Raw genomic sequence first — 26,867 nt, forward strand, 5'->3', positions numbered from 1 at the left:
CTTGACTCTCCTTTTATGGAATGTCAGCTTCTTTTATGTTAATATTTCTCATTGTTAAAAACACACTCTTAAGGAAAGGAAGTGTTTGTTTTAATTAAAGTCATGAGAAAAGCAATGGATTTCTTTTCCTGAACTAGAAGTATTTAGCAAGCTAAGTAAGTTCTAGTAAGCAAATTACTAGTATCATTAAAAAATGGACAAACTGTGCAAAAAAATTTCAATGTATTCTCACCTGTGCCGTTTATATTTTGCTTATAAATCATGTCTTTTGATGTATCTGAAAAGAAGATAGTTTTTTCCTGAGCATCAAAATCAATCCCAATAAAGAAAGAAGGACTTCCTGTCACTGGAACTATGACATCTTCCTGGGTAGAGAGGTTGAATGGGATGCCACGAACAGCCACTTCAGATGAAAAGATCAGGAATTGCTTAACAGCTGTAGGAAGAAGAACACAACACCATCGGCTACACTGAGGGAGGTTCTTGTCCTCCCTCAATTCCAGAGAAATTATTTATACATCCATAAAGCACATTTTACAATTCTGAAATAAACATAAAAAACAAATCCGTGGAAAACATTGCTGGAAATAATGGGAAGAGAGGAAAAAAAGATAAGCAGCTACGAAGGTGATACAACTGTTACAATCTTACTTCTTCTTGAAAAATTTATCCTTAAGATTTATTTATATAAAACACTGTCCCTATGATGAATTCTAAAGCAGTATTAACTGAATGGCATAGTAATTCCATCAAAATTCTTTTTTTTAATGTTTTTTTATTATATTATGTTAGTCACCATACAGTACATCCCTGGTTTCCGATGTAAAGTTAGATGATTCATTAGTTGCGTGTAACACCCAGTGCACCATGCAATACGTGCCCTCCTTACTATCCATCACCGGTCTATCCCATTCCCCCGCTCCCCTCCCCTCTGAGGCCCTCAGTTTGTTTCTCATAGTCCATAGTCTCTCATGCTTCATTCCCCCTTCTGATTACCCCCCCTTTCTTTATCCCTTTCTTCCCCTACCGATCTTCCTAGTTCTTATGTTCCATAGATGAGAGAAATCATATGATAATTGTCTTTCTCTGCTTGACTTATTTCACTTAGCATTATCTCCTCCAGTGCCGTCCATGTTGCAGCAAATGTTGAGAATTCGTTCTTTCTGATAGCTGAGTAATATTCCATTGTATATATGGACCACAACTTCTTATAGCTAAATCATGGAAGGAACCGAGATGCCCTTCAACAAATGACTGGATTAAGAAGTTGTGGTCCATCAAAATTCTTGATCTGGATTAACTTTTGTATAGAAATCTATACAAAGAATCCTACTGCACTTTTTAAGGTCTTAAGACTAGCGAAAAAGAAGAATTAACAGCAACGAAGTAAGTTATTTAGAAATAAATAAAGGAGGGAAGGATGGGAGAGGAGAGGAAAAATAGAGGAAAAAGGAAAAAAGAAGTGATTTTAAAATCAAAGAAGGAGACAGAACAGTATGTCAGGAAATCATAAAGAGAGAGATGAAGGAGTATACCCAAGACAAAGATAAAAACTGCAGGAGTTGAAGAGCAAAATTATTAGACAATGTAGTGTCAATGTAATAGAGACACAGGACTTTTTGAATGAGGTGATTTTTTTTCCTCATGTTATGTTAGTCACCATACAGTACATCGTTATAGTTTTTGATGTAGTGCTCCATGATTCATTGTTTGCATAACACCGAATGAGGGTGATTTTTATCCGAATCTAGGATTACTTACAAAGTGAACAAGTTTGCCTCAATTAGAATTAGAGAATTTACATACCAGCCCAAAGCAGTACCATATGGGGAGCCAGAATTTGTCAAAGGCATTAAAAAGGAGAGTTTTCAAGGGGAAGAAAAGAAAACCAAATATTGCAGGAGTATGCATTTCATTATCAGCTGAGGTGGGGCAATAGTCTACTTAGGAGTAGATGTGTAGACAACCAAAGAGGAAGAAAAGAAGTGTTTGAGGGAATAATTGAATCCTGGAGCATAGAGGCAGATATAAAGAGAAAATCTGAACTGAAATGCAAAAAACTAGATGAGGAAATGAGCCGTCCCAACACTTAGTTTGCTTTGGGACACAGCAATAAAGCCAAGTAGGATCGAGGTCAACCACCCCCCTCGAGAGGCAGAAGCGGGGGTCTAGAGAGGGCAACGGAAGGGATGGGGAGTATTTCCCAATAAACTGAAGGCTAACATCTAAAGTGGAAAAGGTATACATAGCAGAGAAAACTCAAAATTAAGTTGTATGGAATTTCAAAGGCATAATTTTCAAAGGAGACAAAGAGTTCAGGAAGGAGAAAAGGGAAAAGGGAGCCCAAGGAAACCCTAGATGTACAATTAAAGGAAAGGCCCAAAGAACAGAAATTTACATTTTTGAACCCTGTGTGTAAGGGAAGTAATGCCTATTGAGGAAGATGCTCTGTCAGCTACCAAATGCTTATTCACCATGAAGGAGTATGACAGGAAGCTGACCCAGTCCAAAAGCAGCACATACTGCTACGCTGCCTGCCAGAAAGACAGCCCGGAAGCGATTTCTTACCAACACAGTGGCGGTTATCCACATCCAGGCTGAAGCCGAGTGTGCACCTGCAGCGGTAACCCAAACCATCATTATCTGTTCTGTGGCTGAGGACACAGACATGCTCACAGCCCCCATTGTTATCTCTGCATGGATTGCTAACTAGAGGAAAAAATACACAGGGTTAAATCTCAATTAGAAACGTATGATTACCCAAGATATGTGAAACCACTTTGAGCCAGGTACGTGAAACAAAATAATGGGCTTGGAACTCAAATACCACTGCTGTTTGCTGCTGTATACACTCCCATATAAGCTCTCCCACCTACCCTCAAACTGGTAGTGGCAACACACAGGATTCCCACAGCTGAGTAACTTTGGGAGTTCTTCTCCCCAAGGTAATTACGTCTGCTAGTCCCAGTGATTAAAAAATAACCGCCTCCTCCCAAAAATCTTGAGTGTTATTTTGACCAATCATAAGATATAATAAGTAACCATAACCACTGGATGCATGCTTTTTAAGTAAGCAAACTTACAATCAATGACTCTAAGAGCTAAGTATTATGATCCCAATTTTATAAAAGAGGAAACCAAAGTTCCAGAAGGTAACACAACTTGTCCGAGATTATTCGGCAGCTAAACTAGAAGTCAAATCCAGATCTGATTCCAAAACCCTACAAGCCTGCAATACAAACCAGTTTATACTTCTAAAACCCATTCTCAAAGCCATGATTTAAAAAGCTCATTGTATACAACTTGTCACAGCCAAAAAGGTCATATCTGCTTTGAAAACTGTCTTCTTAGCTTTTGACTTATTCTTTAAAATTGTCTCTTTACCAAAAAAAAATTTAATTTAATTTAATTTTAAAAATGTCTCTTTACCTTCTCAGGTGGATTGATTTGGGGAAACAACAAACAAATAATCTGGATGATAAAATTGGGTAATGTTTTTGGTCAAGGGCAAATAGGAATTTAGTAGCTCATGAACTGATTATTCCAAATAGAGACTTCCAAATGTTTCAGATGGAGTATGTACTTTCAGCTAAATTATATGTTATCCCAGGATGACTACATTGAGATGAATATCCTTCAATGTATCAGTTCTAGTGGCTGGTTTTTTGTTTTAAAAAAAAAAAGATCAACCTTATTACTTTCTGGTCTTTCTCCATCCTAAAGTCAGACCCACCACTCAATGTGGGAGTTTTGAAGTAAAATCTGCCTTTCCCAGAATTACTGTTCACTGATACTAAACTTTCAATCAGTATAGTTTATCATATTTCTTTTTATGTTTTTGATGCACAAGCAAATACAGAAAAGAGCCATATACAGTCACAATAGTTTTGTCAACTTAAAACCTTGAAACACAAACAAGACTTACTATAAAATAAAAGACTAAATGGTGTCTGGATCAAAATATTTCTTTTCTTTGATAAGTGACCAGCCTATGAGACACCAAACACTGTTAGCCTTCCACAGATCCAACATAAACCAAATAACAGGTGTCATACATATACAATGGAGAAGAAGAATAAATTGGCTCTGACACTACCTCAAATGAACACTTAGGCATGTTGGTTTCTTCTTCCAAGCCTCAAGTTTCCTCAACTTTAATATTAACGGATTGAATACAAGATTTCTCCCAGTAAAATGAGGATACATATTTTGGTTTGGTTTATTTGCTGTACATCCCCAGCAGTTAAGACAGGACCTGGCATATTGTAGGTGCCAATGAATGTCTGTAAAATACATCCCTAAGTTTCCTGTAGATTTGGCATTTGAACTCTGATATACATCAATTTTTTCAGAAGGCCCCATGACCTACAGAGCCAATTTCAGAGAGTTTAACTCTCTAGATAACCCATCATATATTTGAAAATGTCGCCGAAATCTCATGAGATCACTCATGATTAACTTCCATAGCATTGAGAAAACCTTTCTACCAAGGCCAATACTAAGCAGGGTTTCCATTGTTCTGGGGCATACCATAGGGCTGCCTGAGGGAATGATAAACAGTCACTCCGAAGGGCCTCAGAGAAGTCTGGTGGTACTCTTGTGGACTGGGCTCTGTGAACTTGTTCGCCTTCATTACAGCCATCTTTGTCCAATCAGTAAAGAATACGTGATCTTCAAACAAGCTTATTCCAAAGGGATGAGGAACGAGTGAGCCTCCTTGGACTACTGTCTTCCTGTTACAAAAGATGTATATCACAATGTTTTTGTTTTCCTTCATTTCGATTAAAGGTGGAATTAGTTCAAGTAAATGCCTAAAATGCTAAGTAATTTCTTGTTACAAACACAGGATATATAGAAAAATACATTTTAAAATGTGGATATATTTCGACCTACATTTGATAGAAGGACTTCCATGTGGTCTCTTGGGAAAGACCCTTGAAAATAAAATTTCAGTCCCCGTTCTACTTTGTTCCAGATTTTTTGAAAAATTACTGTTTTTTTACATGCTTCTCATTCTATTAAGGTTGCCCCACCAAAAAAAAAACCAAAAAAAACAAAAAACAAAAAAAACCACTAAGATGTAAAATATTTTGTAATCCATAGGTGAAAAAGTATAACAAGGGAATTCAATGTATTTCACACTGTACCATTAACCATTTCTTAGCATCAAGGAGCAGGATAGTGAGCAGAACAGTTCAACCCAGAGCAAAGACACAGACCTACTCCTGATGTCACTTTGGGAAATCAAAAAGTAGTGCTACCACTACTACGTTTCTGCTTGATAAAACTGTCTGCTCATCATACTTGTAGTGAAGGCACAAAGTGGTCAGAGCTGCTTCAGTAGAAGAAAAAGAAGTAAAAGGTGCCAAGCAAGGGAAAGAAAATCAACAGTGCCTGTCATAACTACTTCTACATACACGGTAAGTCACTTAGGCCACATAAAGAAAGTGAGGTAGAGGATGGTGCATAAGGGAAAACACATTTTTTTTTCCTCTTTGCAAAATAGAAAGACCTTAAAGAAAAATCCTAACACCGCTGAAAACTAAAAAACACAATAGGAGTCTAAGAAAGAACTGAAGATACTAAGGCTGGGAAACACACCAAAAACATGGGGGGAAAAAGAAACCTAAGTTGATAAGTTAGCGCACACTTTAAAACACTCCATAATGACATGGTACATTAAGATTAGAGAATGGTTTTTCCTTTTCAGTTAGCAAATTCCAGAACCCTGAATGCCACCTGCTGGCAAAGCAACAGGCAGTGACTTTATGATTTCAGCTGTCCCCGTGAGCTTGAATAGCTCTTTGATGTTTCTTCACAGCCAGCAAAGCACTCAAATATTTCTGAAATTCCACTGATTGTTATGTTTTTATGTTTTACTTTAACCTTAGCATAAAAATATTTATACCATCTAATATAGTGTCAAAGAGAAAAAAAATTAGGCAATTTCTCAACTGTTTTTGTATGACTTATTGGGTTGATTGGTATGTTTTCATTAAATTTATTCACATTCTCATTATGGGTACCAGTTTTAATGATGAGAAGTCATAGTCTAATACCCAATCACTTCATTTAGCCAAGCAGAGATTGTTCTAAGAATATGAAATCCAGTGGCAAACGGTGATACCATCCTTACAAAATAGAGACAAAGGAGAAAACAAAACTATAATATTCCTTCCATTCAGAAAACAATAAAATCAAGTCATTTGGAAAAAATTAAATTGGCCTGCTTATTTTCTGAAGCCACAAAGAGTAGTTTTGACAGAATTTAAAAACTGTGTTTTAACCGATTTTTGAAAATATCAAAAGCAGAGAAACGAAAATAGTTAACAATTTAACTAATGAACAGTTAACTCTTATTAGATTAAGATGAAATAAAAAGTATGCCATATTTTATGCTCAATATCTAAATATCGTTGAAGTGTATCAGGTAAAAATACAAGTCAGAATTTCTCTTTGAAATTTGAAGTACATAAGGGCAGAGTAAAGTCCAATTAATTCCCACCAGCTAATGCTAAATAAGTAATAAAACTTATTTATTCAGTGGGGGAAAATTAGTAAGCTAAAAAGATAAAGTGATCTTTGGAGACAAACTTTAAGGGACCCAGAGAAATAAATGGACTCAGGAGTTAATGAAAATAATGTGCTTCATCTAGGAGTTGCGGAGAAGTTGGAGAGGAGAAATCAAAGAACAAATGCTCTACGTAATATGTAACGAATGCTATCACGGAACACAAGAAAAGTTAACAACCCCCCCCAAATGTCACTTCACACAAATGTCAACACAAAGGTCATTCAAGATGTATTGTCAACGAACAGAGCAGTATTTTAATTCTGGTCCCTCTGTATCCCTCGCCATAAATTTTATGTGCTTTCCACCAAATTTATGAAGCTACAAAAAAAATACTTTTTACCTTTGAATTCCATCATAAGTTACAGTCTCAATGTAATCAAAACGGCAGTCGACCCAGTAAACACGCTTTGATACTATATCCAGAGTTATTCCAGCAGGCCATCCCAGCTTTGTTTTTACCAAGTCTTTACGGTTGGTGCCATCCATGAAAGCCCTTTCCACCTTAGGTTCCCCAGAAAGGCTCTCCCAATCTGAGAAAAATAAATAACTACAAAAGACAAACAAAGGATGAAAGTCAATTATTTTATAAGTTTATCTGGAAAATATTTTTTTTAGGTTGCATGTTTGGATCAATGGAAATTTCCTCTAGCTGATTAGAGAAGCATGGGAGTATAAAGCAATAAAGAAAAAAATATCAGAAACTACGAAGGCCAATCAGGAGAGTCAACAACTCCAAACAGCAACTATTAAAATGCACTAATATGGCAAAATTCACATGCATTTTCTCAACTTTCTCCCCTGACCCCTGGCTCTGCCTTTCACTCACTTTTTTACACCCAGGAAAACATACAAATACATTTTAAAATAAGCTATCAAACCATTTCCCTCCTTAATTCCCCATTCTAAGGCTTAGTCTAGAGAACATTTCCATTATTTTCAAGGAAAGACAGCAAACTATCATGAAGTAGAAATGTATAATCACCATTCACCAACCCTTCAGTAGCCTGAAGTTCATACAAGCATTCTAAGACCAAACTTTGAAAATCTAGGAGAAAGCCAAGTCTCCTATAACTGCACTCAAATGTGGACATCAGGAAAATCTAATATACACCTGGAGACAAGTGAGCATTATCAATCTTGATGTGGTTGATTCACACTGAACAACTTATAATGAGGTATTAGCACTGTCATCTCAATCCCAGTTTGTACAACAAGTAAGTGCTAAAAGGGATAGCTCCAATCTTCTTTCCCCTCTTTAAAAAAATTGGCAGGGGCGCCTGGGTAGCGCAGTCCTTAAGCGTCTGCCTTCGGCTCAGGGCGTGATCCCGGCGTTCCGGGATCGAGTCCCACCATCGGGCTCCTCCACTGGGAGCCTGCTTCTTCCTCTCCCTCTCCCCTGCTGTGTTCCCTCTCTCGCTGGCTGTCTCTCTGTCACATAAGTAAATAAAATCTTAAAAATAATAATAATAATAATAATAATAATAATAAATTGGCAGCTAATTCATGTTAGAATGATCATCTTGATAATGGTGAATCAAAAATAACATTTAGCTGTAACAATATTATTAGGTTGAGTCAGAACACAGAGTCCAATCTCTCCGCTAAGCAAATGTGGCAAACACTAAGAATAAAATCCATACCCCCAAAAAATCACATATTCTTAGTACAAAAGGAAATGTACTCAAAAGGAAATGTACTCATTTAAAGCTTACATGAATGGAGATATAAAATAAACATGGGTTCTAGAGTACAGACCCTACAAGAAATCAGAATTAACCTTTAATTAAGCCAATGGTGTTTTACCTATAGGGAGAGATAAAGTTTCAAAAATACTAAAATCAGTATGTTTTCACTTCACTTACCCAACAGTTGGGTCCAGGGCAATTCCTCTAGGATGCCCCAAGTTTCCAGTTATAAGGATAACCCGATGGCTTCCATCCAAATTTACCATATCTATGCGGTTGACCTTGGTCTCTACCAAATAAAGTTTATTATTAACCCAGTCCACAGCTACATTCTCTGGATCGTCAAGAGAAACAACTTCTTGGATGTTTAAGCCATCAATGTCAACCGAAAAAACCTGAAAGAAAACCCAAAATTACACTTCTTAAACATAATTGTGGGCACTGTTTTCCTATATTCATTCAGTATATCTATCTATGTTGTTGTACCAGTCATCTAGACTTACCTACGAGATTCGCTAAAATATTTTACATCCTGGGCTACTGGGGAGAAAAAGAGTTTCTTTAAAAGTATATGTAAGGCAAATACAAAAAGTTGGATTTTTTTCAATCCTGCATTTCTAATTCTTGGTAGCTATTGAAAGTTTAATTAAAGAATGTGGATTTTTTTGTGGAGGGGGTGGTGATGGTTTGTTTTGATTTTTAGCTGTAATCACGTCAGAATTGTTAATAATCCAAATTTGTAATTTTTAGAAATGTTATGCAAGTTACCACTTATTTGAATTAAAATTTTATTAAGAGTACAAGGAAATATAAGAGGAAGAAATAAAATTTCATAACTCTTTAGAGGTCTCTAAAAAAAAAATCTCTGTTGCATCACTCAAAAGTTGCAATCAAATCTATCACACTTTCCAAATAAGACAGCATAATGAAATTTTGGCTGTTAAACAAAACGTTGTCAATATTTGTTACCCAATCTTCAATTACGGTTCCATTTAGAAGATGCAGGTAAAATCTGATTTTTATCATCCAAGGAAGCAGAGTACTTTTTACATTTTAAATGATCAAGTTTCAAAAATTACTACCAAATATCTATCCAGTTTTGAAAGAATGTCTACTATTTCTTTTAATTAGTCTTTTGGACTCCATTTCGAATAAAATTAAAAGTTGCTCAAGGCTAATCCATATAATAGACTGCTTTGTTTAATAGGTCACATGTAATAGTATAGCAGGGAAAAGGTGCTGATTAACATAAAATATCTCAAGGGCCTTTTTTGTTAGAAAACAAAATAACCTTCCCTTCCACTCCCCCAAAAATGAAAAGCTATCAACACTTTGTGCTTGGGGTTCTATCAGCTCCCAAGCTATACTCCTGAAATTTCTATTTACCTTATCTTGCACAGTGTCAGTCCAAAAGACTCTGTGTAGGTGATAGTGAAAATCCACACCCACAGCCACTCCGTGATTCTGAGACTGTACCAGCATCGCAAAAGTCCTTCCATGAATATCACCAATTAGCAAATCGCGACCATTGGAGAAGATGACGGAGGCCTGCTCAGCTAAATGTGAAGGAAGGAAGGCATTATCACTCCTTCAAGGGAACAAGCGTAGGCCTATCACCCTTTCAGGCAAACTTACAACTGATATGCTTCCTGCCTTTTTAAATGCTTCTTCTATGTTATCTTATTTGATTTTAAAATAAACTTCTGAGGCAGGCATACAGGTGTCATTCTACCCAGTTTACAGATAAGCAAATTGAGGCACAAGGATGCTTGATGAAGTGTCCAAAAGCACAGTTAGTTTGGAGCAGAGTCTACCAGGAACTCGGGTGTCCTGACGGCTAGGCCAGTGCACTTTCAGTGACATGGAGAGGAATACCTCAGGTATTTTCAAGAATCCTCTATGATATGGGCATCTAACCCAGCACTTCAGATTCTGTAGAGCACAGAACATATTTTATGGATTACTGGGAAATCACTCTGTGAAAAACATGGCAGTGACGGATCCAAATCTGCTTTTACCTACATACTCACAAGCATGCAAAATGACGTATGAATATCAAGGTTTTCATTGCAGTCTTGTTTGCAATAGCAAAGGATAAAAAAAATGATATAACAGCCCATCAGTAGGGGACTAGTTAAATAAATAATGTACATCAAAGTAATGGAATATTATGCCACCAGAAAAAAAAAAAGAACGAGGAAGTCTCTGTGTTGATACACGTTGACAGCAAAATGCAGAACTGCATGTATAGTTTACTCCCATAATCAGTAAAAATAGAATTGGATACCTGTATTTGTACATTCTTATTTATGTATTTAACAATCTTTAGGATTAAAGTAAATAATGATTAATAATGGGAGAAAGGAAGTGGAGACTGGGCAGAGAGGAACAGAGATGGAGAAAGACATTTTTCTAATTTAGAATTTTTGAACATACGAATTTATCATCCTTTCAAAAGTAAATACATTTAAACATTAAAAATCAGTTGTACCAAAAAGCTAGTAAACAGCAATTCAGATATTTCCACACAAAAATAACCTGGAAATGTCCCATTTCATCAATTCTATGAGCAGATAAATTTCAGAAGGCCACCAAAGGAACTTCAAGATCATGTGTGAAAAAAAAAATTGGGAAAAAAGGAACAAAGATCTTCCTATCCAGAAATGCATGGTGACAAAATGGTGGGGGGGGGGGAGATGATATCATTTTTTAACAGATTTTCCCCATGACTTTTCTGTACTACAGTACTTAAGATTGATTCCAACAAAACACCCAGAATGAGCGCATTCCCCAAAACTCCAATCCAAATTTCAGAGGTCCATTTTTAATCACTCCTAAATTTTTCATAAACAATGCCAAAATTATTTCTATAGATACTTGTCACCCATGTTTGTGGTAAATTAATCAAAATTTAAATGTCCAAGTAATCCAAAATAGGCAAAAAATATATTCCACAATTAAATGTGGTGGCTGACACAACAACTCAGACACAAAGTGAACAAGCAACCAATATTAAAAAAAAATGACTAATGGTCATGATTAATCCATAAACTGGTCTTAATAATCAAAATGCAAAATTAATGGGGACCCGTTATTCTGGCAGCAGGGTCCACTCCTAATTTGTGATGATAAAACCCTGCTATCCACATAAATGCTGGCATCTCTTTTGTCATCTGCTATGGAAGGAGGATATCAGTCCTAAGTTTCCTGTTCGGAGATATGGCAAGTGTCCTTAATTTACTTACAGGAAGTATTAGCTTTGCAATGCCGCTGGTGCTCCAAGACATACCCCTCTGCACAGTGGCACTGGTGATGGCCAACTCGGTCTTCACAGATCTGGTCACAAACTCCCCATATCTGGCAATCATTAAAATCTGCCACGTGGGAAATAAACATTTGTAATCACGTTTACCGGCATTTTTTGAGTGCACGCTGACAAAAATCTTGGACCGGCTATACAAGAATGTAGTGAGGCCCGTATCTAAATAAGCACCCTCTGGAGGTGGCACAGATTCTAGGCATACAACAAAAAACAGGAATTCAGAACAGGCATCTTCATACTACCGACAATCCAAAAGCATTTGAACATTTTTTAAAAATCTACACAAAGGTTAATTTCACAGCAGATGCACAGCACTGCTTAGATTCACAGCCCTGTGGTACTGCATTTAATTTACTAATGTTGGTTTACAAAATATCTGAATTTTGGTGTGAATTTTTCCCTTCAAAACTGTGCTTTCCGATATAGTAGGCACTAGCCCACTATGGCTTCTTAAATTTATATTTAGATTAATTAAAATGAAATAAAATTAATAATTCAGTTTCTTAAGTCTCACCACATTTCAAGTGATTAACAGCTGTATAGGATCAATGGTTATCATACTGGAGAGTGTAGATATAGCACATTGCCACCACTGCAGAAAGTTCTACCGGACAGTGCTACATCAGAATAAAGTAAGACCTGCCATATAGCCATCCCCTCAAGAAGACACAGACACAAAACTGTAACTGCAATAAAGTATTTGGAAAGATCCATTTACTCAGCTGCCTTTCCTCTGATGTCAAAAATTAAAACCAAAATTAAATTTAAACTAGTCTTCAGACATGAAAAATATCTTCTCTTCTACTTATTCATTAACTTATTATTCATTTATTTAATAAGTGTTCATTGAAAGTCCATTACATGACAGGGCTGTTTACTGTCACAGCAGTCCTAGTTCTGTGTAAAAAGAGATTTAAAAACTGACATATAAACAACACAATATGGGAGGAAGGGAGCGGGTAGAACAACACAAGATATAAAGAGTCTTTCTCAAAGACTGTACAGCTTAAGGGGTACAGAAATTGTCCTATCTTGGTAGATTGGTGCCAAGTATTTCATTGACCCTCCAAGTTCACGTTCACTCTTCGCCCTCCTTCACCCTGTGCTCTTCCCTGGGAGGAAGACCATCACAGCCTACACCAACAGGTTCTTAGTAAATTATAATCTCTGAAAGCACTGTACCCTCAGGTCTAGAATTCTCCACATTTCTTGGATCTGATTACACTTGCAGCAAATATCAGAGTTGGGAATCAGGTTCTACCATACCTACTGGATGGCCCACCACCTCACACTTCCCCAATTACAAAGCTCAAGAAAGTCCTGGGATCAAGTTAATCTTTCCAATTTTCCCTCAAGAACGAATACAACAACATGGGTCTTCAGATCTTTCTTTCCAAGAATTGTGACTAACCAAAGGAAAAAATTAATCCAATTTGGACATGACAAGGTGAAAGGCACGTGGGCATAAATAAAAGGCCCTTCATGATTTATCTCTTCTGTGTCCTCACCTCAGCCCTGAGAAAGCACCACCTGAGGCTTCGCCTCAGTAGAAATGAAAGTACAGGATATTCGCCCTCAAATTTCCAGAATGTCATGACCTCATTTTGAATGCAAGACCAATGAGAATATGCCTAAGGGTTTGGAGTCCCCCCTGGGAGCAGGAGTTCTGATGTCAAACAGAAGAAAACCAAAGGTGAAGAAGTCATAACCAGGAATTTTTGGGCGCAAATGCCCTTCCTATCACCTGGGCTACACGTACTTTAATGTTTTAATGAGTGTATAAAATCACTGTCACCTCTAATGACTGAATAAGATTATATTCTCCATTATGGAGGAAAATGAAGGCTAATTAATATCCATCATTAGCCAAAGTGAAAATAAGAAAAGTGAAAGTAGACTTGAGGCTTTGGGTGAGAACAGAAAAGTACTGGGAACTATATAAATCCTTAAAACACTGCTTTATAATACCACGTCCTACCCCATTACCTTTATCTACTTTTCTCTCCTTTTCATTCTTTGTTGCCTCTTACCAACAGATACTGCTTTGAAAATAGTTCAAAAACCCCTTTTTAGCTTAGACCCCGTTAGACACCCTCTGATCCCTCTGGCTGTCTGAAATCCCACCATGCTGAATGACCTCCCTGCCCTAACTCTGCACCACGATGTCATTCTGTCAACAAACAGCATGTCCTGTCAATCAGAAACAATAACCCTTGGTAAACTGCTTCAGCTCGCCTCAGAGGCTCCACAGCCAGGTCAAGACTACCAGAGGCAGATGAATGGTAGAAGGACATAAGATTTCGTGTCGGGATTACTCAATTTTATTCTTGATTACCACTGAAGCATCCACTGGGGAGCCATGTCTAAGATGCTAGATGTTGCATAGGTTTCCAACACCTGACGCCATGCAAAGTATTACACCCATCCAGAGAGTATTTGTTGAACTGCAATGCTTGAAAGAACAAACGAAAAGAATTTCCCTAAAAGCTCAGCTGAAACAAGTATAACCGGTTTTATAACATCACGTATTCAAATTAATGAGTTCTCTTTACAAAGAGAGCAAAATATACTCATCTTTGAAATAAATGTGAAATAAATTTTAACCCATCTTCAAAACTCAGGGGCAAAGAACACATCCTTGGAAAACAGGGGAGATCACAGAAAAGATCTCTATTGGTGGCAGAGGGCCTAACACAAAAGCTCTCAATCACAGACTTTTGAGCTCATCTCCAAATGAAGTTATCTGTACTAATGTTCCAGGCACATACTGCAGGGATTAAAAATGTTCATCATGGAAGCAAAAACTAGTGACGCAGTATCAGACCACTACTTCCAGTGTGAACTGGGTGTGTTCAATAAATCCTGAAATTATCTTGTGCCACAGCATAATATTGGAATTTTCTATATTACATTTATTAATAGGCTAAATGTAAAAAACCTTGTTATGACAGTTTTTCATTTATTTCAGACTGCAAAACAAAGTGGCCCAGACCTTTGACATACAAGTAGCCCTAGACATTTGGAAATATAACCCAAAGCTCATCACAGACTTAGATTTTGGGGAAAAAAGTATTGGAAATGTGCTATCAAGACCCTAGAGTGCCCCCCCAAAAAGGGGGGGGGCTAAGAACAGGTTGTGGGGCATCTCAAGACTAAACGAGGGATTCTGAAAGAGCAATCACTTCTACTGAAAAGACTTCACGGCCTATCAAGTTCCAAACACAAGGCAGCCCAGCCCTATCTCCTCCTTGGGGGTTGAGAAAGGAAAAAAAGAGAAGCTGATGGAATACTGAGAATGTGGCTTCTGGTATTTCTATTGGAATTCCTTTTCTACTAAGAGAAAGGAGAAATGCCTAGAGAACTAAAAGACTGGAAATCGAGCTGGCAGCTGGGTGGCAACCTGGGGGGGGGGGTGCAGCAGCGGAGGAGCCTGACCTTTGCCAAAGACAAAGGAACAGGCTCACGCCCACGGATGAGCACCACCCTGAAGAACGGGAGCCGCTGCCTTCGCAGCAATGCCAGGCAGCACAGGCAAAGGTTCCAAAGTCAGGAAACCACCTAACAATTGAGGACGTTCATGTGAAAAGTATTTTAAAATCACTTGAATGCATCTCTAGTGTGATGTTGGTGATGACAATGATGATGTTGGTAATAATAAAACACAAAGAGTGTCCTGGTTTCATTTAATGCCTCTTGCAGATCATACTGTTTTATTTATAGAATGTTTTCAACTGATTAGAATTGGGGGGGGCTTCCTTAAGTAATTCAGAATTGTCTCGGAGGCTTCAGAATCTCTTGGGGTGACTTGCATAAGGCACATGTCATGTCTTACATTCATGTCTTCTCTTGTAACACGTCTTATGTCCAACAAGTAACTATACTGTTACTTAAGAGGTACAGTCAGACCATAGGCAAACTTTGGGGCATGGTCCCGATACCAGAAACCTACAATTACCTCCTTTGAACACCACAAGGACAACCTCACTTGGATTGCTTTACTGGTTATAAAAATCTCGTTTTTCTGGGCACATAACACATAAATGAGCCCCATCATTATGGTTCTCAATTAACACTGAGGAATAGACTTTCTCAAAAGTTCCAAATTTGTAAACCAGAGTTAATTTGTGGCATTAAATTTTTTTCTAGCTGTAATTATTTGAGATCAACCATATTTGATAAAGTATAATCAAGGTGAAAGCCACGAGCTGAGACTAAAGACTGAATAACTTCATTAGGTTTATCCAAATTCAATACTGCTGACCAAATTTTATTAATATTTTGGAAATTGCTTCAGAAGAAGCAGTTTTGTAAAAGTATTTTTTATGTATGCCATGTCTGTTTTTATTCAGAAAGTCCTGAAGAATCACATATTTCTAAGGAATATCGAAAGAACACAAATATCCTGGAAAAAAATCTGAATCAGCTATCTTTTGAAGATCCATAGATGATTACAAACTTAATTTTTTTAAAGGATTTATTTATCTATCTATCTATCTTAGAGAAAGTGAGCATTAGCGGGGCGGGGGAGGGAAAGAGAATCTCAAGCAGACTCCACACTGAGCATGGAGCCCCGATGCTCAGGCTTGATCCCATGACCCCAAGATCATGACCTGAGGTGAAAACAAGAGTCCACCACTTAACCAACTACACCCCCGGCACCCTTACCAAATTTAATTTTAATGAATCAGTTGCCTTTCAGATGCCTTTTTGCCAACACCAGTAAAAACAAAGTTGTTGTTGTTTTTTTAACCCATTTGGTTAAAAATAGGTTTATTGTTTACATATCAAAAATCAGAAGGAAGGAGGGGCACCTGGTGGCTCAGTCAGTTAAGAGTCTGACTCTTGGGGCGCCTGGGTGGCACAGCGGTTAAGCGTCTGCCTTTGGCTCAGGGCGTGATCCCAGCGTTATGGGATCGAGCCCCACATCAGGCTCTTCCGCTGGGAGCCTGCTTCTTCCTCTCCCACTCCCCCTGCTTGTGTTCCCTCTCTCGCTGGCTGTCTCTATCTCTGTCGAATAAATAAATAAAATCTTGAAAAAAAAAAAAGAGTCTGACTCTTGATTTCAGCTCAGGTCATGATCTCAGGGTCGTGAGATCAAGCCCCATGTCCAGCTTGCACTGGGTGTGAAGCCCGCTTAAGATTCTCTTTCTCCCTCTCCCTCTGCCCCTTCCCCACCTCTTAAAAAAATCAGAAGGAAAAAGAAATCAGAGCATTAAAAATCCATTGTTCAAATCCTAAAAAACAGAAAATTGATACTTGGCCATAGTAATTCTCCCATCATAAGATCCCAACCTAATCACAGAAGGATGCAAAGCTGGCTCACATCAGAATCAAAAATTTCCTAGTGGGAGAAATCATTCCTATAATTCAGGTAAGAGAGATGTGAGAAATACTTGGTGCACCAGCATCAATGTTCAACGCCACCCAAATGAAGGAAAAAGATAGTGTTTGTCCTTGAACAAAGCTTCGAGAAGCTTCAAGGACAGGTGAAAATCAATGGAATTGACAATCAGCATGGCATGGGCACTGACTGGCCACTGTGGTCAGTGGGGCAGTGAGCTGGTGATCCTCTGCTGTTAGGTAACCACCCTGTAGTTGCTGGATCCTGAAGAGGTTTGAGCATCCTGGAGAAGAGGCCAGGGGAGCAGGGTAGGGTAGTTGATGGGTTCAGGCAGCGGTTATTTACCAACCCCATGGATGTACTCCAGTATTAAGCACCCAGTATGGCTGCAACAACCCTGCTTCTGAATAGTTAAAAAGAAACACAAAAGACTTCTTCCTTCATCAGGCTGTAGACAGGTATCCATGGAGCTAGTCAACTCACTCAAAGAACCACTCTTTGGCCTTGTGGACCTCACAAAAGTCTCTCCAAGTTAAAACTTCATATTGTCCAGGTTTTCTATGGGGACTGTGTTACTCTTTGTTATAAAGATCGCCACTCCTATCCACAAGTACAAACACCCTGATGTCAGAGATCAAAGACGCCATCAGTGCCACAGCACTGTGACGAAACACTAGACACTCCCACCTGTCACTTACCGACACAGTTTCGGGTATTATTTTGGTCAACGATAAAACCTGGGGGACAATAACACATCCCTCCATTTGGTGACATACGGCATTGGTACTCACAGCTCAATAGAGAACACAAATTCACATCTAAACAGAGAAAAACACTTTGTTAAGTGAATGGTGACCTGTGGACAAGACGGATGTACCTATAACATAAGAGCGTCTTTTATCAAACCTAAAAGCTGAGCAAGCATGTAGTAAAGGCACAGAAATTATTAGTCTTCAAGCCTTACTGCAATATTTTGCAATAAAAGCTCAACTCACATTTTTAAAAAATAACTCCTTTTAAAGTTATAACTGTGCAAGTCATCTTAAGTGCTATTTACAGAAAAATCAGGTCATAAGTCTATCTTTTTGTCTACATAATAGAAAAAGTCAAGAATTCTCAAGTGACTGGATTAAGAATAACATTAAACATGTTAAGCATGGCTACTCTGAACACCTACGAGATAACTTACACTACTGATGAAATCTACATCATAAATTGTATTCTCTTACAGGAAAGTCAATTGTCCACACAGCTGATGGAGTAATGGTGGGAGGATATTCCACAGCCACAGAAAAAGAAAAAGAAAAACTAATTCAAGATATCTATCACAGAAACCAGAAACTTCCTTTTGGAGTATAGCTAGATAAGACTTTTCCATAAGTATAAGCCAGGAGATAAAATCTCCAGAACATCTTTAGAATCCTGAAAATTGCCATTAAAACCATTTTGTCTGTGTGAAGGAAGAAACGCCACAAATATTTTGTAGCTCCTCCCATCACGAGATGGAGTCTGTGGCAACAATCCACTGAATCTGGGCTTGGCCAAATGATTTGCTTTGGCCAATAGCACATTTAGCAAACATGACCCAAGAAGAGATTTAAAAGAGCTTGCACACTAGGGTTTACCTTTCCTCCTATCATGGGGAAGGTTCTAGTCCGAGCTTTTATTGCAATATTCTCGACATGTGAGTGAGCTGATCTAGGCCACAAGAACTTCCCAGCCAACCCACAGAACTATGAGAAATAATAAATACTTGTTTGTGTAAGCCGGTAAGTCTTGGGATAGTTATGCAAACACTGACACTCTCTGTGCGTGGGAATCGATTATAGAAAAACAGAAACACCTTTACCTGAAAGCTACCCAGATAAATTTCCGTACTCACCACAATATCTCCCTTTGGTGCTATTGTTTTCGTCCTCTCCTCCTGGACAATCTATAGTCCCATCACAAACATTTCCAATTGGGATGCATTTTCCAGACTCTGGACAAGCCCATTCGCCTGGGTAGCATTCACGAATATGGTGACTACTGCTTTCTGCAGGGGAGGAATAAAAGAATCACAGGCCACATGAGAGATGGATCCAGCTCTTTTTCATCCATGGGTAAGAGAGAATACAGATCAGGTGGACAAGAGAAGTCCACCAATGACCTAAATTGGTAATTTCTAACTCTACTACTAGTCTTCTATTGGGATTCTAAGAAGTGACAGTGGAATTCTTCAAGTTCCAGTCTTTCTAAGGTAGGCAGTCCTCAGCCAGCTTATAAGAGGAAGAAGAGACAGGCCTGAATTATCAAACAAACTAGATTAATAACCCCTAGAAGAAAATTCAGTTATTTAAATCACGAATTACAGAACTAGAATTACCGAGGTAATACCAAGGTTCCTGAGTTTTCATTCTGTTTTTACTTTTGTCTTTCTTGGCGGGGGGGGGGGGCTGTTTGATTTTTTTCTTCTTTAGTGAAATGTCGAAAATGTAAGAAAACCTGTAACTAAACTGTATGGAGACTACTTCTTGGAACACCAAAACCAATGGATCTTCCCCAAGCATCACTCTTTGTTATACTTGCTTTACGGTGTGGGTGTTAGGAACTTCTGAACTGTTGGACGTACAACTGGTGAAGGAGGTGGTATCTTTGGAATTTCCTTCTCAGAAAATCTTGAAACAATTCCCTAGGCAGCAGCCCTTCCTGCAACTACCAATCCCTACTTCTTTCTCGCACGTTCCCCACATGGCCTCTCTTCTACCACTGGATGTCAGTGCCTCATGTGGTTTAAACTCTGACTTTGAAAACAAAACAAACTAAACTATTACCAAGGTACAAAGTCATTTTTCAAGGTTATAAGGTCAAGGCAAATCACATTTCCCCCCATTTTCCTTCCTTCCCCACCCTACTTCTTTTATACAAATAAACCTAGTCAAAAAAACAGCCTCCAAAGGAGAAAGTTAACCCGTGTTATAGAGGTGGGACAGACTGCCCCACCTATTTCGCTTTAGCAATAAGAGGGAAGAGATTATAATTTATACTGTAATGGAGTTCAGTATCTTTTTAAGCAAAGCCAGTGAAGTCACCTCCTTTTCCCCCACCCACTAAGTTACTTAAAATGCAGCCAATCCCGAGACTTGCTTGTCACACAGATAATTTCTAACAGGGGAAGTAGGAATACAAGTTCTGGAAAACACGTTAAGAAAATGCTTTTCAGGGACACGTGGGTGGCTCAGTCGGTTAAGCATCTGCCTGCAGCTCAGGTCATGATCCCAGGGTCCTGGGATCAAGTCCCGCATCGAGCTCCCTGCTCAGCGGGGAGCCTGTTTCTCCCTCTCCTCCCTGGCTCATGTTCTCTGTCTCTCAGACAAGTAAATAAATAATATCTTAAAAAAAAAAAAAAGAAAAGATAAGATAAGAAAAAGAAAATGCTCTTCAGTCAGAATCTCTTCTCCTCCTTACCACATCCGTTTTCATCGCTGTTATCCTTACAGTCATTCTCTCCGTCACAAACCGAATTTTGACTAATGCAGTAGCCGCTGTGGCAAGTGAACTGGTTGCCTCTGCAGGTCTCATAGGCTGGAAGGAAATAACAGCTGTACTCCAAAGACACAAACCCCTTGGGAAAAATCAAAGAGTTCACCTCACTGCCTAAACTTCTGTCAAGTATCTTGACAAAAAAAAAAAAAAAATACGGGAAAGAAAAGGGGGAAGAGAAGGAGAAAGAGGGGGAGAAAAGGAAGAAACATAACAGCAGCTTTGGGTCGAGGAAATGAACTCAGGTGCCAGTCTATGTTTCTCAAGATTACAAACAAGGCAGTGGGCTGTAGGGAGACACAGACCAGAGAACGCAGACTGATGAGGGTGCTGCAGGCACGGCAATGGCCAACGTGCCCTCGACTTTATCACAAGCACTGAAACTGCTATCCAGGACCAAATGATGCTGAGTCACCCGTTCCATGTTGTCACATTCTCTTTAATACGGTCACTGAAATAAGCCCAGGGGCCAGAAGGGAAATCAGGCATGGCTCATAAAAAGTCAGGGTGATATCAAAAATATTTAACAAGGCATAGGTGCCAACCAATCAAAACGGGTGTGGTGACAAATCTTAACATTCTAGTAAATAAATGACCATGGAAAGGTGCCAACTAATTTTGTGAAATTAGTAAAACTCTCTCACAAAGACTTCAAACTACATATTCCAATAACATGAGTCCAGAGTTGGCCACAACAAAAGGTGGGTTGCATTGCAGGCAACGACTTAGGAAAAAAAAAAAGTAGGGTCAGAGTTCAAAAGCAGAGGCAACGAAAACCATCCCAGCACACTGAAACTGTCCCATCCCTCCAATTCCAGGGTGGTCAGAACTTCATAGTAAAGAGGAGAGCTGGGGGACTACTGCCATTAGGGAACTCGCCCTCCCTTCCAAGTCCTTCTCTCGCTCTCCTATCAAGGTTATCAGACCCATTCCTGAAGAATGGGTCATTTTAGAGCTGGGTGACACAATTCACCCTGTCCCCTTGTGGCCGAAAAAAAAAAATGCACACTGTCCATCAGCAATCCTTCAACTCCACACAGATTCTTGAACGATAAAGGAGGCCAGGTCTAGCTTCACTCCTGAAGCTCATGCCATGGGCTCTAAATGATCTCTTGGCTCCATCTGCCATCAGACACAGTGACCCTTTTGTCTGAAAAGAGTGGTACATTCGTCAGAAAAGAACTACAACAACACTCCTAGCAACCTGACCCAGCACAAGGAAATCACCGTACTGCAGGAATGTTCGTCGCTGCCATCCTCGCAATCCGGGTAATGGTCGCAGACGTAGGCATGAGGGAGGCACACCCCACCATCACACTGGAACTCGTGTTGCAGACATACCTTAGCTGCGACACAAAGGTAGCAAGGGAGAGCAGAAAGGGAAGTTCAGTTCCACTGTAGCCATTTAATTTCACAGGAAGATTCTGTCTCAAGTTTGAAAAGAGATTTTTATTACGCAGCAACATGCTGGTAAATGTTTAACGACCAATTCTCCAGGAACAAAAAGTCCCTGACTTGGAGTGTTTGCCAATTTCCATGGTGCAAATACTCCCACCGTGGCTGACTTTAAGCCACCGACATGAATTCACTGAACACAAATTCGAGACGAGATTGTATAACCAGCCAGTATAAATGAGCCGCCGCACACCCTGTACACCCTGTACACGTTACTTACTGCAATTGTTTTCATCAGAGAAGTCTCTGCAGTCAACTTTCCCATCACATTTCTGACTGCTGTTATAGCAGGCTCCATTGGCACAAGTGAGCTGTTCACACGTTGGGTATTCTGAAAGGATCAGCACACAAATCTTAAGACATTCCTTCTGCAAACTCTTCTTAAGTCACTGCTACAAGCTAGATGCTAGATGCTGAGCATATACTGACCACGTCTCTTTTGCAAATTACAAACTGGGTGGAATGCTAATGTGGGAAGCATAGCGTTCTAGGAGAATGCTGAGTAGGGGGGAGTCCGGAGCCCAGGGAAGTCTCCCCTAAAGAAGCGACCTATGAGCTCAGAGCTGAAGAATGAAAAGGAATTTAACTTATTTCAAAATGGAACCTTCTTTTACATAATGCAGATAACATCCCAGGAAGCCAGTGTACCACCGTACGTGCTTTGAGAAATGAAGGGCTATTTCTTTTGCTAGAGGGCTGTAGAAAGAAAACAGGCTTATAAGTCAGAAGAGCTGGGACCTGGGGCACCACTCAGTAGCTATTTACTCTTACTCAAGCTGCTTATCCTCTCAGTTACCCTAACTTTATCCATACATTTGGATCATTCACTTCACAGGGTAGAGGGACCTCAAAAGACCATGTCTACTAAAGCACTCTGAAAAGCACAATGTGCTCTCCGAGCACAAATAACTGTTACCACATTATACACGTATGCTCCAACCAGATGCTTAACTCTGGTTTTCTAGGTCGCAGTGGAAAAATCAGAATGTCCCTTTCAGGAATAACGGACTGTCAGTCCCTCCCCTGTGCATCCCCAGACTTGAAATGTGTGTCTCTCATGATCCCGAATGAAGGCTTCATTCTGTTGGTTGTTTTTCTGTTTCCCCCACCACACAATGACACCCTCTAAGATCTAGGATCCTGTCTTACTCATTTTAGGATCCCCAACCCTTAGTGCAGGGACTGGATCATTACTTGGGGTACTCAAGAAATGCTAGATGTTGCTATTGACTTATCACAGATTAACTTTTTATTTAAAAAGCTTTTGAAAATATTTTGAATTTCTGCCTTTTATGGTGTTTAAAATTCTCCTTCTCACAAATTGATACTTTCTTGGTCTGATTTTTTTTTCATTAAAGATTGTTCTCATAACTATTCTCATATGATCTTCAAATTCATCTTTAACTAAGGAAAAGGTGTGTCTTACATAAGGTCTCGAAGACTAGACAGTCGAGTCCCATTTTGAGGCCTAATTTTGCATTGAAGAACCTACTCTGAGGATTCACAGACATGGATGGATAATTCCTTGGATAGTCCCAAAGACTCCTTCAAGCAGCAGCAGTGCGTACAGTTCTGTGCTGAAAATATATTAAACCTGTAGTGTGTTAACAACTCACACTTTAATAGAAGATGGACCCTCAAATGATACTTTTCCATTTTTTTCATATAGTGAAAGAAGCAGCCCAAATATTCTCATCTCCAGAAGTTCAAAACTGGACCATAAGTGTCTTTAAATACCTAAATTGTCATTTACATTTAGTCAATCATATATGAAAATGGAAGGCATTTTAAAATAGCTGATTAAGATTTTAAATTTTTTCTGAATTCTATTTTATTTTTTGTAAGTCCAAGAATCAGTTTGTGCTGAGGGCTACTGCTGTCTTTTCATCATTGAGATGGTATGCACTACCAATATACCTTCAAAGGGTCACACAACTCTGTTTATGAATTCTGACTTCCAGAGATGCAAGAGGCCGGTTGAGTCTGGCCAGCAGTTCCCCTCCCCCAGAAGCCAGATAGCTCCTAGAGTCAGTATGTTGTCTAGCCTTTAAAGAGCAGGAGCAAGCAGGAGAGAGATCTTAGAAAACCCTGTCTTTGCAGTAGATAAGATATCTGTGTGGAGGAAAACTTATTTGAGCGCGGATGGTGACTACCTCACTTGAGGTGATTACAGTAGATATGAAGGATCCGGGACAAATATATGAAGCAGATCACTTGTTCTCCCCATTCTGTTTTGAAAGCCAGTGCCATAAAACTGAGAAGGGAGGAACTGTAACAGTACCCACTGACAGGACTTAAAGTTTACTGACCCGCCTCATTCCGCCCAACAAACAACAGGCCAGCTTAATGTCATCAGGGAGAGTATTGTTATGGTCAGAGGTCAGCAGTTAGACACCTGGAATGAGGAACGAACAGCTTTCTTGTCTCCATCCACGCTGATAATGAAATCTCTTCTCAATCAGCCAAGGACCTGCCTCACCTCTTACAAGCCTTCTGGTCTCTTCTGTGCATAGTTAACGGAGGTATATGCCCATAGGAAACACTGCATGGAGCTACCTGACTCCACTAAATACCGAAAATATTTGGAAATCTCCAAAGGGTTCACAGAGGAAATGGTTCACCCACACCGAGGAAATGGTTCCAAATCATTCACACTGAGCAAAATAAGAAATGAACAGCTTCTACTTCCCTTAAAGATTTCTATTACCAAAAAGGTTAATGAGTTTTGATCTACCCCAGGAAATAGGAAGTCACAATACTTTGAGATTGGGAGATATCTAAAATCTTTTTTTGGTTTATTTGCTGAGCAGGTCAGAGTCTAACCTTGCAAACTTTTTCCCATGGAGCAAATCCATCATGTAGATGAAATGTCCCACAAGATTTTAAGAGAAAGTATAACAGAAGAGATAATACACACATACACACACCAGAGGAACTCGCCCTTCTAAGTTTTGTATTAATGGAAAGACTGACAAGCAACTATTAATTAGTCCCAGACCTTTAAAGTTTATCTGACACAAAAATGCAAAAACACACTTGCTCACACCACCTCTTCCCTCTCCCTTCCTTCCTTCCTTTCTCCACATTCCAAATGTACATGCTTGTTCCCCCACAACTGGGAAGTCCCCTCACATATACATATAAGATGGGTGCTTAAAGATTTTTAAAATTTTTTCTCTGCTAATGACTTTATTTGGAGCAAGAAAGTTCCATGCCATAGTTCTGTTTAGATAATCAAGGAGGACGAAGTGCCTCGAAGACCTCGTGGACCTCCCAGAATGGAAATCATTCACAGCAGAGCAAGATATAAATATTAACACTACTCTTTATTATCTTGACAGGAAGGCTATAAATACATTCTATTCTCAGAATTTGGCAAAACGGCCAAAACGCACATAGAAAAGAAGACAGATTGATTACAAAGAAAGGGGAGGCATCTTAAAGATAGATTATGAAACTTAAGCTAAGATTTAAAGGAAAACAAGAAATTACTAATACAAGTCCTGCTCAAGATACCTGAGACCTTTCAAGGTCCTAGCATCATCCTTTTACGCTACTCTGGGTCTAAGGAGCGCTATCCCGTCAAAGAATGATTTGCCAGAAAGTTTGCCAGTTTGGTGACCAGCACTTAGCTGCAGGTATTACCCACAAAAATAAGCAATGGCAATAATAGTCATCAATAATATATACTGAAAACTACGCGCCAGAAACTTGTCTAAGTACTCGGTGTGTCTGAATTCATTTCTCCTTATAACAACCCTATGAGCTAGGTACAATTACTCTCACTTTATTGATTTTATGTACGGGTCTTTCTGAGGTTAAGTACTTTTACTTTTTTTTTAAAAGATTTTTATTTATTTATTTCAGACAGAGAGCAAGGGCGAGAGGGGGAGCAGGTGGGGAGGGGCAGAGGGAGAAGCAGGCTCCCCGCTGAGCAGGGAGTCCAACACGGGGCTCGATGCCACCGGGATCATTACCTAAGCCGAAGGCAGACGCTTAACTGACTGAGCCACCCAGGCACCCCTGACATTAAGTAATTTTAAAAAGGTCTTACAACCAAGAAATTAGAGAGGCAGAATTCAAATTCAGGCAATTAGGTTCCACAATGCATGTCCCTAGCACTACAACAGATAATAGCCATTACTGCTTATAGGCTTCCAAGTAAGTAGTGGGAAGAAGCAAAAATTACAGAAATAAAATGAAATTGAATGAAGGGAAATGGAAACTCTTAAAAAGACAGTTTAAAAAGGAAGAGAAATAACCCAAGAGTAAAAACAAAGTTTTCCTTTCTTCCGTTTAGTTTCCCATTCCACTTTCAGCAGTCTGGAGAGGTGAGGCCAATTCTAGATCTATGGCATATTCTACTAAGGACTTCAATCCAGTATGACCTAGGAATTCTGGGAAAGCCTATGCTGGGAAATAGAGCTTTCCAGGAGTACCAGAACAAACAAGAGAGTCAGTACCCAAAAAACATGCCACAAAATAGGAGGGGATCCACTGTACCCCCTCCCCAGTCAAATTCAAGTCCCTGAAGTGAGTGCCATCACAGACTAGCACTGAGGAACCACAGTAATATACAAGAGAACAAGAGAAAAGCCTCTTTTCAAAAATAATTTCAATGCCTTTCAATAAAAGGCATATACATAATAAGATTTATAAAATGGAAATAGCAGTTCAGCACCTTAGGAAGAAAAAGTAAATACAGTCATCCCAAGGGCTAGTAGAATTGGACTAACAGCAAGGGTAGACTAAGCAGCTTTCAGCAAACTGAAGCCAAAAAAAGAAAAACATTAAATTACCTAGTTTTCCTTACCCTCCTCCCTTTGAACTGCTGGGTCTTACGTCCCAAAACCCTATCTGGTCTCTATTCACGGTGACCTGATCTACACCTAAATTAGAAATGTGCCTGAGAGGCCCCCTGCAAAGATTTTGGATCTACGGTACCTCTTTCTTACCACGCAGAGAACT

At 39.2% G+C, this 26,867-nt stretch overlaps 1 protein-coding gene across 1 annotated transcript in view; it reads right to left on the reverse strand.

Annotated features, from left to right (window-relative positions):
- LRP2 (LDL receptor related protein 2) overlaps positions 1-26,867 on the reverse strand; it is a 194,161-nt gene that overhangs the window by 117,605 nt on the left and 49,689 nt on the right. The window contains exons 5-16 of the mRNA XM_045780260.2: positions 22,120-22,230; positions 21,677-21,790; positions 20,370-20,486; positions 18,805-18,957; positions 17,621-17,740; positions 11,505-11,633; positions 9,646-9,815; positions 8,437-8,654; positions 6,915-7,121; positions 4,531-4,733; positions 2,569-2,709; positions 233-436 (exon numbers count right to left, since the gene is read on the reverse strand). Of these exons, the coding sequence (XP_045636216.2) occupies positions 233-436; positions 2,569-2,709; positions 4,531-4,733; positions 6,915-7,121; positions 8,437-8,654; positions 9,646-9,815; positions 11,505-11,633; positions 17,621-17,740; positions 18,805-18,957; positions 20,370-20,486; positions 21,677-21,790; positions 22,120-22,230 (1,887 nt within the window). The remainder of the gene's footprint in view (positions 1-232; positions 437-2,568; positions 2,710-4,530; positions 4,734-6,914; positions 7,122-8,436; positions 8,655-9,645; positions 9,816-11,504; positions 11,634-17,620; positions 17,741-18,804; positions 18,958-20,369; positions 20,487-21,676; positions 21,791-22,119; positions 22,231-26,867) is intronic.

Source organism: Ursus americanus, chromosome 1 (assembly GCF_024610735.1).
Source record: "Ursus americanus isolate L20-20 chromosome 1, mUrsAme1.1.p, whole genome shotgun sequence".
Lineage (NCBI taxonomy): Eukaryota > Metazoa > Chordata > Mammalia > Carnivora > Ursidae > Ursus > Ursus americanus.